At 55.7% G+C, this 16,255-nt stretch overlaps 1 protein-coding gene across 3 annotated transcripts in view; it reads left to right on the forward strand.

Moving 5' to 3' along the window:
• PRKCZ (protein kinase C zeta) overlaps nucleotides 1-16,255 on the forward strand; it is a 93,470-nt gene that overhangs the window by 18,195 nt on the left and 59,020 nt on the right. The window contains exon 1 of one of the 3 annotated variants that reach the window (XM_033113719.1): nucleotides 2,128-2,329. The exons of 1 other annotated variant lie outside the window; for it this stretch is intronic. Coding sequence is in view for 1 of the 2 variants with exons in the window: in XM_033113718.1 (XP_032969609.1) it covers nucleotides 2,885-2,894 (10 nt within the window). In the remaining variant the exon portion in view is untranslated. Of the gene's footprint in view, nucleotides 1-2,127; nucleotides 2,330-2,850; nucleotides 2,895-16,255 lie in introns of those variants that run through there. One more of the 3 variants, XM_033113718.1, reaches the window with a different exon arrangement.

Consider the following 16,255-nt stretch of genomic DNA (forward strand, 5'->3'; position numbering starts at 1 on the left):
CTCAGGGTGGCCACCCGGGAAGGGCTATGGAAGGAGAGCCATGGTGTCCACACTGAGATTGGGGGCAGAGCTGAGTTGGTCCTGATTCACTCGGCCTGTCAGTCCAGAGAGATTATGGAGAGATTACCTCCACTGACCGTGACGCACATGGGGAAGCCAGGTGTCGGCTCAGCATGGCCCTGGTGGCAGCCGGGGACGTATGTGTCTGTGAGACCATAGAATGTGGTGGGCATAACATTCAAAGGGTGCTGCTGAGCTGCTGGGACCAGACCCTGGCTCTGTGGTGAGCTGAGCAGCTCTGGGCAGGTGGGTGTGGCTCCCTGTGCCTCCATTTCCCCCCATAAAGGAGGCTGCATGCACACTAACCGAGTTTGGAAGGACTCCAGGAACGTGCTGAGGGCTCAGTAAGGCCAGCTCACCGCCAACCACCCCCAGCTCAGCTCTTGATAAAGTGGGAAGCAAGGTGCCTCCGTCAGGTGTGGTCAAGCCAGTGCAGCGTCCCCGGGAGCAACAGGGACGAGCCAAGCTCAGGGCGGGGCGTGGGGCCTCAGCTGGTGCAGGGGGGAGTCTGGACCGGCGGGCCGAGGCCGTCGGGAGTGTCCTTCAGGCCCAGGTGGGCAGGTTACCACAAATGCTTCCAAAATGACTTAACACCTGCTTTTTATTCCCTGGTACTTACAGGTATGGCTATTAAAAATCCAGTTTCATTCATCTTTGTCTCAAATTATTTGCAACATACCGGAAAAGCTAGTTTTCCACCTAAAATCGGCTTCCAGTAAAATCAGCAGTCTGCCGATTCAACCTGATTTTCTCGTGTCCTACAAAAGTACATGTTGTGGATGGACCGGGCCTGCCACGGCTGGAAGGTGCTGGGGGTCGTGTCGAGCCAGTCGTGTGACTGTTCACACGGGACTCACTAACCCTGCGTTTTCCCTGGAGCCCGGGGGAGATGGAGCGTCAGTTATTTTGTGACTTTACGGTCGGTCATAGTCGGGTCGGCAAGCTTTCCGTAAAGGCCCCGATAGTGAGTATTTTGGTGTTACTCAGTCAACCGAAACTGTAAAAGCCAGCCTTAAGCTTGTTGGTTGGCTGGGAGCACTGAAACCTGGTCAACCTGCGTTTCCAGTAGAGGACACTTGGGGACCTTCTCCTTGAATGGTGCCCCTGAGTGTTGTATTTACGCATAGCACGTCCTAGGAAAGGCTGTGGCACGGCCAGTCAGCCGCCGGATGCTTCAGGCCACACAGCCAGAGCCTGCAGGGCGGGAGTTTGCACGCAGAACTCTGGCCGCCTGCTTATAACCCATCGGAGGTGGGAGGTTCCAGCCAGGACGCTCACCTTCCCCAGATCTCTGCCCCATGCTGGCAGCACGTGTTTGTTGGAGGGCGGGGATAGACGTTTCCTGTCACTTCCTGTGCTCCCAGTGTGGAGTGCCAGGTGGATGCAGGGCTAGTGCCATCTTTTCTGCATGGGTTTTGGATTTGGAGGGCAGTAGGAGTGGGCTGTCAGGTGGCCGGTGAGGGCTGGACGCCTGGGCTCGTGTTCTGCTTTGGCCACCACGGCAGGACATAGGTGGCATGAGTCAGCGGGGGCCCCTCCTGTGATCCCAGCCAGGCACCCCGATTCTCACCTCCTGGTGTGTGGAATGTCCCCCTTTCTGCCCTTCCCTGTGCCCACTGCCCCCCAGAGCGGCAACAACTTCCAAAGGCCACCTGACCTAGGGTTCAGCCAGCTTTTGACTGGACCCTCGGCTTCTCTGTCTCTCCTGTCCTCGGCACCGGCTGGGACCCTGAAGCATTCGTGTTGGGCCCATTCTTGGCCTCTGGATGTAGGTTGGTCTCTCCTGCCTCGGTGGCCACTGTGTCCCAGCAGCCTGGCCAGCGGACCTCATTTGGCCGTGGGGCCAGCTGGGTTCTGTCCCTGGGAGGCTGCATTTGAAAGGCTCCCTGAGGCCCAGCTGCCTCCGTTTGGCTACTGCCTGCTCTCAGGACCGGCTCAATGCAGAGATGCTTGTTTTCATGTGACGTCAGCTCCTTGATATCCAGGCCGTGTTTTAGTTGGTGCCTCAGCTGCCGGCTCCAGCTTCCCAGGGGAGCCGGGTACCACCCGGGCCTGAAGACATGAGGCGGCAGGGATGTGAGCGGAGGGGCACTGGCCGGCCAGCCTGCCTCTAAGCGTCCCTCCTGTCTCCTGCGTGGGAGCCCACAGCCCATTGTCGGGGTCGAGGGGCGCCGGGGCAGCATCAGCGCTGAAGGGCAGGGACATGCACGTTTCACGCCCGCCGCCCCGCGGAGCATAAAGAAGTCAGCTGGGGAGGCAGGAGGACGCCGTGAGTACCGCGCAGGCAGCGCTCCTGCGTTTTCCGCCCGCGGAGGGGCCGGCAGCCGCCTCGCAGGCCGTGTGCCCGCAGGGGACGTTCCCAGCACAGACGCGGTGATGCGACCGCAGCAGCCCCGCGCGGGGGGAGCGAGCGCAGGGGGAGCAGGGGGAGGCCGTTGCTTCTCGGAGGGGTGAGGATTTGGGGCAAACTGGCCCCAGAGCAGCGCGCCTGGCGGGCCTGTCAGGGGCTGCGGGGCTGGGGAAACATCCATCGTCCTCCGAGCCCCGGCCGGCCCACGGGCGAGGGGCGTGTGCGCAGCTGGCGGCTCACCCTGCGTGGCTGCGCGTGGGGGCTCGGGCCGCGTCGGCGGCACCTGCGTCCCGGCCGAGCCCGCGGCGGCTCCCGTCCCCGCTGCCTCTGCGGGTCCTGGCTCCGGTTTGCACTGACGACAGCGTCGTGGCGCGGCCCGTGTTGACGTGCGCTCGCTCGCCTGCTCTGCTCGGCAGGTCCCCGGTGTGGGCGATATGCTGAGCGTGGCTGCGGGGCCCGCGTGTCCACTCTGAGATGGTCGGAGGTAGACGCATGCGGCGGCTGAGGGGAGTGGGGAGTGGGGGCTTTTCTGACGTCCATTTTGCAAGGTGTTTTTGTAAAAGACAAACAACAGCAGGCAGCCCCCCCCCACGGGCTATGGGTGGGGGGTGCTGGCGGCGGGGCGGGTGGGCTGCCGGCGGTGGGTCCCCCTCGTGGACGGCGCGTGCGCCCCTCCCCCAGCAGCAGCAGGGCCCGCTCGTCTGTTTGGGACCCCAGAATTAGGAAACGTGGGCTGCGCTGTGCGGGGCCGCAGGAAAGGGAAGTGGAGCAGGGAGGGTGTGGGCTCACGTGGGTGCGTGCCAGTGGGCAGAGACGAGCTGTGTCATGGTTTCCTCGGAGGACTGGGACATCTCGGCCTCTTTCCTTCCTGAGATCACACGTTGCCATGAGGGCTCATACAAACCCTCCGTGCACATATGCTGCTGGGGGGACACAGAGCATAGCCCAGGGGACCCAGAGCATAGCCAGGGGACCAGTGGTGCTAGTGGCTTCCAGGCCTCAGGGCCTACCTAGGTCTTGTCAGAGCCATGACCTGGGGACAGGTTGCAAGAGCTAACCTTATGCCCCCCCCAAGAAAAAAAGGACAAAAACCATAACAACCTCATTCTGTGTTGATGCTGCCAGACAGGGCTATGGATGCGTGTCACTTGTACCTGTGTCCCAGGCAGACCCGCGGGGGGTCACCAGCCTCGTCTTAGCTGCCTCGGTTGCCAGCTAGGTGCCTTCACAAAGTTTGGAGCCGCTGGCAGTTATGTAAGGAGTCGTGTGTGCTGTTTGCCCAACTCCTAGCTTGGGCTAACCTTCCAGACCTCACCTCTGGGGCAGCCACAGCCACCTTCATCAGCCCAGCAGCCGAGAGGCCCGGTCCGTCCCAACTGGGCATGCCAGGTGGCTGTCACCCTCGGCCAGCCTTCCGTTGTGGGTTGGCATATGGCCGTTTCAGAAGCTTCCTGGAATTTGTGTGTAGAGGTGAGGCTGTGTCTCGGCTGCTGGGCACTCCGGGTCACCCAGACTGAGTGGAACCCATAGAGGCCTAACCACCGGGAGGACCGTTCCCCAGGCTCAGCGCAGTGGGGCGTGGGGTCAGTCCCCAAACCCCACTGAGAATCCAGTGACGCAGGTAGCAGTTGTCTCCTTCCATGACTGAGAGCCAGGATGTGCTGAGCAGGGGGCTGTCCTGGGGGGGGGGGTGGCTGAATGGGGGCTCTCCATAGCCAGGCCCATTCCCAGCCCCATGGAGGAGAAACCTTCATTCCAGGGTGGGTGACTGTGGTTTTTATATCCAAAGGACAGAGAAAGTCTCCTTTTTGTGCTTCTCTTCACTGATGGGGAAAGACCCAGGGACCGGGGCCAGCGGGTCTGGCCCATCTGCTCCATCCCTGCGGCCACTGGGCCTTTGCACGTGCTTTTCCCTCCACTCTTTCAGGGTGAACAGCAGTTAGAGCCACTGCTCCCATCGCCACCTCCCCAGGAGGGTAGGTAGGCATGTCATGCTCCCAGCCCAGGGGCCTGCCATGAAGGAGGCCTTCTGTAATGTTTGTTGCTTATGGGAGGGGCAGGAAAAATTGTGTCCAAAATACCCCATCTGACCAACTGCCTGTGCAACATTTAGATTGTTTTTGGTAATTAAGTGAGGGCAGTTACTGTTCATACAGGGGATGGTGTATTTGGGTATGGTGGTTTGTTTTTAGGATTATGCTAAGTATGTAGAGCAGAGCACCTCATTTATGACCGGCTGCTCGTCTTTCCGTCCCTTCCATGTCTCCGAGGTTTCCAGGCTGACCCAAGCCCATTCCAGCCCACCCCAGGTGGCTGTTTACCTCAAGGGAGCTTCACAATCAGGAGAGGTGAGAATGCCACCCTGGTGGCAAGTCCTTTCTTGGTGGTTGTTTTAAAGGTTCTGTGAGTGTAGTCTGACAGCCCTGGGGGCTGTTTCAGCTTCGTTTTATTTCTGTTCATTTATTGGGTGAATGAGATTGTATGCAGGATGCTGTTGGGTGGTGGGGACCCCGACTGCGTATTTTATTGTCTAATTTGGTGGTTTGAATGTGTCTGGTCTTTTTAAAGTTTGCTTTTTTTAATGTCTCTTCTGTGGGAAGTTTTAAAAGATTTGGTTTGGAACAAGATGGAGCTGCCCCGTGTGTGTGCATGGAGGCACAGTGAGGGGCCGGGATGGAGAGCACGTGGTCAGTGCCCACCAGGGCAGCCCTGGTCACGTGGTCCCAGACGGACCCCTTACCGCCCGCCTCTGTTTACTGGTCTGTGAAACGGGACTGTTGAAAGAGTCAGATGAGGTCAGGTGCGTGTGGAAAGGCTGGGAGTCCTCCTGCTCAGGACACCTGTTGTTATTGCCAATGCTTGTGTGTAAAGTTTGCATTGTACATTATCTTCATAGTTTGAAGTTACTTTTGAGTTCAGTGTTTCTCTTTTAAGGTGTTGGATAGGCCCCTGTGGTTTAAAGAGAGAACAGGTGTCCCGCCCCTTCCCCACCCCGAGGAGGGCTCACTTTCAGTCTCAGTAGGTTCCTGGCATTATTTCCAGATTGCTGAATCACACTTTTCTGTTTGGGGCGTTACTTCTTCCCCTCCGTCTCTGGAACTTCAGCTCTCCCTCCATCTCCCAGCAGGGTTAGATCACCATTTATCGTTTACTCGTTGAGCATTTGCATCTTTATGTAGAAATCCTCATGAGCCATTAGCATCACGTTTCCTTCCCTGTATAACTTTTAGATCATATTTGTTTTGATTTTCTTTCTTAGTCTTTTCTCGAAATCCTGTTTCCAATTTGCCCATAATCTTCCCAGTGGATGAGCAGGCCCCTTGATGCGTGTGGCACATCCCTCCCGGTGCCACTGGGGCCCTGGCACGGCGTGTCCTGGGACTTCCTTTTGCTGTCACCCTGGATCTCTGTGTCTCTGTCTGCTCCCTCCATCCCTGGCTCCCTGCCCCCCTGTTGGCTTAATCTCCAGTTCAGACACCCGCCAGGACACCCTGAGAAAGGGGCGTGGGAGGTAAATTTTCCTAGACCTCGTTTGAAAATGCTTTTGCTCCAGCCTTTGGGTTGGTGCTAGTTTAGCTGGGTGTGGAACCCTGTATTGGAAGTAATTTTCCCTTAGCTTTCAGTCTCATTGAGAAGTCAGAAGACATTTTGACTTTCCTGTGTGTGTATTTTCTTCTGAAAGTGCTTCAGACCTTTTGTCTCAGTGCTTTCAAGTTTCATGATACCATGCCTTGGCGTGAGGCCTTTTTTTGTCTCTTGTGCTAGGATCTTTCAGTGTGGCACCTTGGGACACTCAGGTGTGGGATACTTTTGTTCGGTTATTTCTTAGATGATTTTCCTTCTATCACCTTTTTTCTAGATCTACCACTGATCATTTGTTGGAACTCCTAGACTGGTCCTCCAGTTTGCTTTTCTGTTTTCCATTTCTGTCCATTTTACTTTCCAGGACATACCCTCAAAAAAAAAAAATTTTTTTTTTTGTCCAAACCATCTATTAAGTTTTTTTTTTCTTGTCCTTATGTTTTTAATTTCCAAGAGCTCTTTCAGTGCCCTGATGTTTCCTTGTTAAACCAGAGTCCTGCTCCTGTTTCAGACAAGGAAGATCTCACTGTCCCTTTGAGGTTAATGGTGGCAAGAAGCCCCCTGTAACGTAATTATGCAAGTTAGTGAGCACTTTAGGCTTCACACTGTGGTCCTCACACTGCCTGTGAGGTACGTGCCATTGTTGTCTCCATTCTGTGGCGAGAATGGTGCCTGAGGCACCGAGAAGTCAAGCAGTTTTCCCAGCTCATGCAGCCCCTGTGTGGAGCTGGATTCATCTCCTCCGGGCTGGGCCTGAGTCCATGCTCTTTGCCGAGGGGTCAGGCCCCTGCTGTGCCGCTGGCCAGCGTGTGACCTCAGTCACAGCTCTGTCCAGCCTGTGGTTCTCCCTCGTGAACAGGGTGGCCATCATGGGTATGGCTCCCGTCCCTGCGAGGACGAAGTCAATGAAGTGCTAGCGCCTGCCCTCCCGCCCACCACGCAGCCGGAGCTCAGAGAGACAGTGTAGACGCGTGATGAGGTGACACGTGGCGCTGCTAGGCGGTGCTGTCTTCTTGTTTACTTTGGCCCTTCCGTTCCCACTGGGGTTCTTCTCTGCTGTTCTCTGCCCCCAGTGACCGTGGTCATCTGTCCACGTCGACATGGTGGGCACCCGGCTGCTGTGGACGTCATGGTCCTGCGGGGACTGCCCTGGGCGCCCCCAGGTGGCTGGTCCAAGTGCCTGGGAGTGCCCTGCTGGCGGGGGGCAGGAGTGTCCCCAAGGCCGAGCCCTCATCCCGCCGGCTACTTTGGAGGTGGACAAGCGTCCTCCTCAGAGGTGTGTAGCCCACACCGTGGGCACCTGGAGCCTCCAACGCGGGGCTTTTAGGGTCCAGCCCCCTCAGTCTCCTGGTGACCAGCTGTCTTGTCCAGCTCCCACATGGTGCTGCCCGTCCTGTTCTCTTTGCTGCTATGGGTTTTCAGTGCTTTTCTCCTCTGCCTGTGGCCTTGGAGGGAGCTCAGATGCCAGCTGTGTCCCTGCTGTTGGATGCCATGTCGATTAGACCTTTCCAAGGCTCAGTCACATGGGGACCTTTTCATGGTGAGCGTGGGCACGCGTGGACATCATGAACCAACACGTCCAAGGGCCCCACGTCACCAAGGACGATGCAGAGGGTTAAAGGGATAGGCTGTGGTTTGTTTTTCTCTGATGACCCCTCGTGGGGTGACTGTCATGGGTGCAGGTCACTTCTGCCTCTTGCATGGGTGGGACCCTGAGAAGGTGTTGCTGGTGGGCCCACAAATGCTTTGGTAGCACAGGTGTGTGTGTGTGTGTGTGTATTTGTGTCTGTGCGTGTGTGTGTTAATAGACTGTGTTTTAGAACAGTTTTGGATTTACAGAAAAGTGTAACAAGTAGTGAAGAACACCAGGCCCCATTATTAACGCTTTACGTTAGTGTGCGTATTATTCCCCCCCCTTTTCCACACCCCACCCACACACACACACTCCGGTTCAAGCCGCTGTTTCTCAGTCTAGTTGTGTAGGACACAGCTCCCTGGCCCAGCTGGTATTATGAGCCTTGCGCTCCCCCCACTGAGGCAGTCGGTTGCCGGTTGTTGGTTGGCCGCTCACAGCAGCTCATGGCAGCTCTTGCCGGCTGCCGACCACTCACGCTGGCCACTGGCCGCTCCTGGCAGCACACGGTAACCCACGGCAGCACACAGCAGCCCACACTGACCTCTGGCTGCTCACGGCAGCCCAGCTCCAGGGAGAGCCGTTGTTCACAATCTTAGCTGTAGAGGGTGCAGCTCACTGGCCCATGTGGGAATCGAACCGGTGACCTCGGCGTTAGGAGCACGGCGCTACAACCACCTGAGCCACCGGGCCAGCCCTGGTGTGTGTATTATTGTTATAATTAATGAACTATGTCAAGATGCTGCTCTTAGCTCAAATTCACACCTTGTGCAGGTTTCCTTAGATTCCCCCTAGTGTCCCACCCTGGATCCCACGTGACATTTAGTCCTCACGTCTCCAGTGTCCTCCGAGCTGTGATGGTTCCTCACTTTCCTTGTTTTCATGGCCTTGGTGGCTTTGAGTGTGCTTTGTGGAATGTCCCTCTATCTATCTGGGCTGCTCTGATATTTTTCTCACGGTCAGACTAGGGTTGTGGGTTTTGGGGAGGAGACCCCAGGGGCACTGCCCTTCCCATCTCATCATGTCAGGGTGCTGCTCTCCATGGCCTGTCACAGATGGGACCGTAATCACCTGGCTGAGCTGTGCCTGCCAGCTGTCTGCACTGCAGGCTTCCTTTCCTCCCTGTGCCCACCCTGGAGGGGAGGGCTTGTGTTTACCTCCCTGCAGGGGTGTTGACAGAAATTATCGGGAGAGTCTCCCACTAATTTGTTACTCAGTCGTCGATTTACTTAACGTTGGAACCGACCCGTGGGTTTCAATTCTGCCCCTGGGCTCCAGTCTGCTAGGACTTATGCTCACACGGGTCCAGCCTTGGCCACTGGGAGCTTTCAGCTTGGTCCCGGCGGGGGTGGAGGGAGCACTAAGGGCCAGACTGGGCCAGCAGGGGAGATACGGGAGGGTCAGAGGTGGGAGGGTAAGGAAGGGGGCTCTGCCCCCACTGGGCCCCCTCCAGCCAATCAGGAGAGGAGCAGGTCCCGGGCAGCTGTGGCTGTGGGCATGGACCCCGCCCTGGTGGCCCTGTGGGTGCCGGGGAGGGTGTGGGGTGCTGGGGGATTATCAGTGCTGCCTCCAAGGCTCTGAGGGGTGAGGACAGGCTTGGGGGGCCCTGGGGGCACAGGGTGGGCTCCTCTCCAGACCTCGGATTTGTTGCCAGATGGGGGCTTCCAGCACGGACCCCCATTTTGTCCTCTTCTCCGAAATGCACTGCAGACACGCGCTGGCCAGGCGGCAGTGGTGTTGGGTGGGCAGGCGGCTCCGGGCTCCTCAGTCCAGAGACACCCGCTCCCGCCCTGGACACAAGCTTGGCCTCCGACCCCTCGTCCTTGGTGCTCTCTCGCACCCACCAAGATGCCAAAGGCAGGAGTGAGGAAGGGGTGGTGCAGGGGTTGTGCGGTGGTCAGCCTTCCGCAGCATCTCCGTTCTTGGCGCAGCCACCTTTGGATGGGCAGTCTCCTCTGGAAGCATCCTTGTGACTCTGATAGCGGTGGCATCACGACAGGCTTGACCCTGGTCGTCATGGCTCCAGCTGGGTTCCCAGATTGGACAGCGCACGGTTGCCCCAGGACGGCGCCCCAGGGCTGCTGGGAGGGGCCCCCTTATGTCTGCAGCCCTGACCTTGCCCCCACGTGCTCCGTCTGTCCTGGGTGCCTATTTCCCGCTGTGGCGCTGTGTCTGGGCAGAGGGGCCCGTGCAGAGCGACATGAGGCACAGTCACGTGTGGGGCCGGGCTGCCCGAGTGGGATCAGGATGGACCAGCAGAGCGACTCGCAAGCTGCCGTCCGGGTGTCTGCGTTAAACTGTAGGGAGTTACCTTGGCCAGGAAGGAAAGTGGATTTGGTAGAGACTGTCACTAATCACCCAAGTGTCCAGCAGCCGGCTCTCTGGGGAGGACAGAGGGAACCCTGGTGTGACTGCTCCCTCCCTGGCCGATTTCATGCTGCCAACATGGCATCCCTGGAGGTGGCACTGGGAGAGATGCTCGCGGTGGCTCTCGAGCTGGCCCCCGCTCCTCCAGCTGTCCCCGGAGGTGGTTCCATTGAGTTAATCACCGCCTCTCAGAAAACAACGCCCTTCCTGATGGGCTCAGTCTGTCCCCTTCAGAGTAGCAGCTTGACGTTCGATACCAGGCACCTGAGCCAGGTAACGAGCAGCTCCCAGGCAGCAGCCCCAGGAGACGCAGGTGAACGGACAGTGTTGCGCTTGTGCGAAGCCCGTCCCCTCTCACTTGCCTGTCTTCTTGATGGGTCTGGAGGCAAAGGGACCTTTCAGGTTGTCACATTGTGGAGACCAGTATTCAGTACCTTCTCTGGGTTAGCTTTCACGTGTCGCTCGCCTGAAAGCATTGGGTTTTGGGGGACCCTGCTTTGGGCTCCCTGGAAGTACAGGGGTGTTGGGGAGCAGGTGATGGTACCGGGGGGGGTACTGCACGGATGGTGCAGACCAGGGGCCACTCGATGCCCCATTCTTTCCCTTTGTTCTGTAGTCCCAGCCACCCAGCCTGGTGTTGGCCTGTCTGATGGCTCGGCCAGCCGTGCCAGGACCCCCTCTGCTTGTGGTAATCACTGAGGACCTCAGAGAGTTCTTGGATACATGGACTTTATCAGTATTTACTGCACTGGAGATTTAAAATGAGAAATAGTCACTCATTCATTTAAAAATTAAAACCCGTTACATGTTAACAGAAATTACACCTTTTTAATGAAAAATGACTAGCCTTCAAAATAAAGAAAAAACTGAGTGAGAAGGTGGCAACCTTTTGCAAAGCTCGTCACGCCTGGCTTAGGGACGCGGGGCCTACCCGCTTCTGCCACAGTCTGTTAATGGTTGACGTATTAGAGGAAAACGCAACGTTTGGAAAAAGCGTGGGGTGTTTGAACAGCCTTTCCCAATCGATACATGTGGATATTCTTCCTTGCCGTTTCTCTCAAACTCGACAAGGGTCATTTCTTAAAGGTTCGTGCAACCTTGAAACCATGTCTGGGCCGTTTTCCTAGTCCTGGGTTGAAATCTTGGCCCACTGAGTTCTGCAGAGCTTCCAAAAGTGCCGTGGAAATTCCCCTCTACCTTCGGGAGCCATGAGAGAGAAGGAGGCAGGTGCTGTCCTATCATTATGGCTGGGGTTTGCCCCCGAGGCTCCCAGCAGGGTCTCCAGATCTTGCTGGGCTTAGCCAGGTACCCCCGCCCCCTTGTACGGCAGAGCACACGTGTCGCTGGCTGGCCCACGGATGGGCCATCCTTGTATTGGGGGCCTACAGCTTGTCCGTGGTCACCGCTGCCCTGCTCTCTGAGCTGGGGACGTGGATAGCGACGAGTGGGGTGCAAAGGACGTTCTGAGTCCACTGTCTCTGGACGCCACGCCATCCAGGCTGCTCAGAGTGTCGCCAAGTGGACGTCAGCAGGGCCAGGCACTGGAGGCTGACGAGTCTCACAGTGGGCTGTTTGCGCCCCCGCTGACATGAGTCTGCTGCTGGCTCTGGCCCCACACACCCTGAGTCCTCGGTCCGCTGGGGAGGGTGAGGGGAGGCAGTCGAGAGTACAGAGGGTTCTCGGGGTGAAGCCGCTCGGGGTGGGCACTGCAACACGGTGGGGAACAGTGTGTCAGGAGGGCAGGAATAGACTCCCAGGGAGTGGTGAGCTCGGAGTCATCGGGTTAGGGCGAAGGGCGGGAGGGCATTGGGAGGCCCCTTGGGGTCTGCTGCAACGTCAGCCCCCACCCTCAGTTTTTGTGTCATTCAAATGTACTTCCTTGGGTGGGGTTTTGTTCTAACACGAATATATCAGTAGTGTTTTCAGTACTTTTTTGGACTTATGTGACCGGAGATTGAGGATGTGGGTTGCACTGCAGTGAGCCAGGCACAGCTGGTGACACACAGGAAGCCCAGGTGACAGAATGGAGGTGCATTTGTACCAGCATTTTGCACTGTATGGTCTCAGGCCGTCAGAACTCGGGCTCCGAGGGGTTGGCTGTCTTGGGTCCCACCTGTGGTTTCTGGCGACAGGGCCAAAACCCCACCCCTCCTCCACAGTGCCTGCACCTCCGCTTTGGCAAACCACGCTTTTGTTTATTGTATTTTTTCAAAATCCTTTGTTATCTGAAGATGCTTGAAGCTAGTGCCAGCCAGTGATTTTACTTCGGACAGTGGAACTTTGGAACCGCGGTGAGGTCAGTGGCGGCTGCTGTCGGGCCCCCTCCGCCGGTGGCTTCCATGCTCCCTGGTGGGTGTGCCCGACTCAGGCATCCCTGCTTGGGGCTAACGCAGCAGCTGTTTCTGTCGTTCCCTGTACCAGTGTGAGCTGGCACGTGCTGCTGGGAAGGGACGTCCCCTCTCCCCTGCCTGCCTGAGATACTGTGAGGCCAGTATGGACGGGGACGGGGGCTCCAAAACTCCCTCTCTGTCACTCCTGAGTTCTCCTGTGTGAGGCAGGCAGAGTCCCTTGAAGCTGCTCCCATGAGCTTTGGGCATCTCCTGGCCTGATAGTCCCCAGGGTCACCATGCGCGGTCCAGGTCCTCCTGCAACGGGCCGTCCTCTGGGGGAGAAGGGAACTGGGAAAGCAGGGTGTGGGCTGGGGCTCCGGGCTCATGCTGGACCCGGTGCTGCCCCCACGTTGCCTTTCTCCACACACATTGGGGAGCCCAGCCCGTCCATCCGCTCGCATGGCGGCACTCAGACCCAGACCGAGCAGTTTCAGAACTGTCGTGTCAGCACCGAGCCTGCTGCTCAGGGACGGCAGGGTCCCTCAGGGTCCCTTTGTCCTCAGACTGCGTTCTGTGTGGGTGCAGGTGGGTGCGGTGTCCTGGTGTCAGCGTGGATGCTTGTCACCTGCGTGGGTGTGTTACAATGTCATTGTCACTTGAGTTTATTTCTGTTTGCATTCAGTTTTAGGGTATTTACCCCATTCTTTTAAATTTTGTTATATTTATGGGTTGTGTAAAACATTAGCATGATTCAAAAGTAATAATGACATGAAAGATTCCTGTTCATGTAACTTCGATCCCATGGGTACCCACATTAGTTCATTTGTTTGGCTTATCCTTCCTTTGTTTCTTTTTGTAAAAAGAAGTGTGTGTGTATCATTTACTCCTCTTTGTTGCATAAAAGGTAGCCTCGTCCACGTTTTTCTAAGGCATGAATGTGTATATGTTTAGGATGAGAATACAAGTCAAAGTAAATGATGAAATTTTTAAATACCAACAGTATCACAAAATCCAGGAAGATGACAATAATTAGACTTATCATTAGATGTCTGCTTGGCCTGGTCCTGTAATACTTTCTCCTCAGTATTTTGTAGCTTCAAACTTGTTGTCTTCTCAAATGATAATGTTGCAATATTTTCTAGAGAAATTTTAAAGGTAATTACAGTAGTACCTCGGTTTCCGAATGTTTCCATTGACAAACATTTTGGTTTACGAACTCTATACCCGGAAGTAAATGCTTTCGTTTTCGAACACGCCTCGGAAGTCGAAATGTCACTTGGCTTCCGCTGAGTGCAAGGGCCTGAGGCCGAGCTGTCGGCTGTTTCAAACGTTTCAGAACTCGAACGGTCTTCGGAATGGATTATGTTCGAAATCCGAGGTACCACTGTACTTCAGTTTCTTCTGTTATATAGTTGTCAAAATTTTACTTTTTGGCCATTTAGAAAATCTTTTACTTTAGTCTCACAAATTATTGGTAATGTCACATAAATGTTTAGGATTGTTTTTCAAATTTGGGGGAAATCTCAGTTTGTTTCCTTTAAGTTCTGTGAGACTTTAGAACCTCTCAAGTCTCTTGTGCAGCGAGTGAGCCGTCTTCAGTATTATTCTGTGAGATGACGGTCGTACATTAACCACATTTCCTGGCAAGGTGCTCGTCATAGGCACACGTTCTTTGAGGCTTGTGTTACCTTCATTCACACTGTCATTTTTAGAGATGAGTGAAATGTGTGGCTTCGTTCAATATTTCTGTGGAAATGTGTAAAACACATCTTGTCACACAGAAGTCAGCTGCCTGTAATCCTGCTCAACATTTGTGACCAGAGACACCGTGATTCTCACACTTTCTAAGTTAAGCCATTCTTTTTTTCATTAGATATAATTTTTATTCAAAATAACCATTTCCGCTTTACTACTGGAGGTCAGCGATTGGTAATTGTCTGTCACACGAAGCAGCGTAGCAGCCAGTGAGACGCCGCAGGACATATGATGTCCTGCATTCCTGGCACATTGTCTTTCGTTAACTGTGGTGAAAAATAGAAAATTTACCATCTTAGCCTTTTTTATGATCGCTTTGATTAAGATTTTATTCTTAGAGCAGTTTTAGGTTCACAGCAAAATCGAGGGGAAGGCACAGAGATGTCCCATGTGCCCCCCACCCCACACGCAGCCTCCGCCGTCAGCGTCCCCACAGACAGTGCACACGTTACCGCCGACGGAGCTGCACTGACCCGTCACCACCACGAGGGTCCATACTTTATGTGAGGGTCACTCTTGGTGTTGTAAATTCTGTGGGTTTATAATGATGTGTCCACCATTCTGGTGTCACGCAGAATAATTTCACTGCCCTAAACGTCCTCTGTGCCCCCCCATTCATCCTTCCCACCCCCTAGCCCCTGACAACCGCTGACCTTTCTATTGTCCCCGTAGGTTTGCTTTTCCAGAATGTCGTTCCAGGATGTTGGGATCCGCCATCGTATAGCCTTTTCCGACTGGCTTCTGTCACTTAGTCACGTGCGTTTAAGGTCCCTCACGTTTCTTCATGTCCTGACAGCTTGTTTCTCTTTGTCACTGAATCGTGTCCCAGTGTCTGGATGGACACAGTTTATCCGTCCCCCACTGAAGGACATGTGGGTTGTTGCCGAGTTTTGGCGATTATGAATAAAGCTGCTGTAAACATCCACGTGTGGGTTTTGTGTGGATGTGAGTGTTGAGCTCTTTTGGGCAAACACTGAGGACCATGCTTGCTGGATCCTAGGATGCGAGTCTGTTGAGTTTTGTAAAACCCACCCAGCTGTCTCCTGCAGTGGCCGCACCGCCTGCGTCCAGCCAGCAGTGACTGAGTGCTTGCTGCTCCACGTCCTGCCAGCTTTGGGTGTTGTCGGCAGGCGTCCGGGTGTGGTCATTGTGACAGGTGCTCCTTAAGCGTCTTTATGGTGCAGATCAGAAGTGTTACTGGTGGCCCCACTGTGTGGCCTCCACAGGAGAGCTCTTCCACCTTCTCCTGTGAGACACAGAAGAGTTCTGTAAGAAACAGGAAATGCCCAATAGTGTTGGGCACCGCAGCTTGCCAGGTCGAGGCCTTGCCCTGGGCTCCCGTGTGACCAGCGGGAGGGCCCACCACGCGGGCCGTGAGGTCAGCACCTTGGACAGCGGCCGGAGCCGTCCTGTGGTTCTCCCGCTTCTGTGCCACTCACTAGAAACCTTTGCACTGAGGGACTCTCGTGAAGCCCTTATTTTTGCAGAAGTTATTTTGGTCTTATCTCACCATCCAGAAAACTGGTGTCGTGGTACCAGAGGAATACAGCAGGATACCTGGGCGGTGTGTATTATGTCATCAGAAAGATTTATTGTGAAAAGAATAAATGAAGAACTCAGATGTATCTTTTCCTCGAAACTGGCATTTTGGGAAGAGGAAAGGGTTTTGCCGCCTTCTGCTGTCTCTGGAGAGGAGAGTCCTGGGGACTGACCAGCTAAGGAAAAACATCTGACTCCCAGAAACAGGGTAGGGAGCCCCCGCTCCATCCAGGCCACTTGGTGCTGAGGGGGGCAGCATCTGGGCACCGCCAGCCGGGGAGGGCTGACCTGGAGGGGGGTCGCCGGGACAGGCGTGAGGGGCAGGCCGCGTGGTGACTGGCACGTGTTGGCTGCCTGGACACATGGTTTGAAGGCGTCCTTTGTGCTGACCAGTTCGGGGCCAGTTCTGAATAGTGGCTTTCTCTAGCTGCCCCGTGTGCTGGTGAGGGGGGGCTGTGTCTTAGATGCTACCCCAGTTCAAATTTCGGTTCTGCTCCTTCCCTCACGTGTGACCTTAGAGAGGTCACTTAGCAGATTGCTCATCTGCCTGGTCCAGGCTCTGCCTCCCCCGCCCGGACGGCCCCGCCCCTGCAGGCTGAAGGAGCCTGTGGACGCCCCACTCGGCCATGGCCCCCCCAA

This window comes from Rhinolophus ferrumequinum, chromosome 9, assembly GCF_004115265.2.
Source record: "Rhinolophus ferrumequinum isolate MPI-CBG mRhiFer1 chromosome 9, mRhiFer1_v1.p, whole genome shotgun sequence".
Taxonomy (NCBI): Eukaryota; Metazoa; Chordata; class Mammalia; order Chiroptera; family Rhinolophidae; genus Rhinolophus; species Rhinolophus ferrumequinum.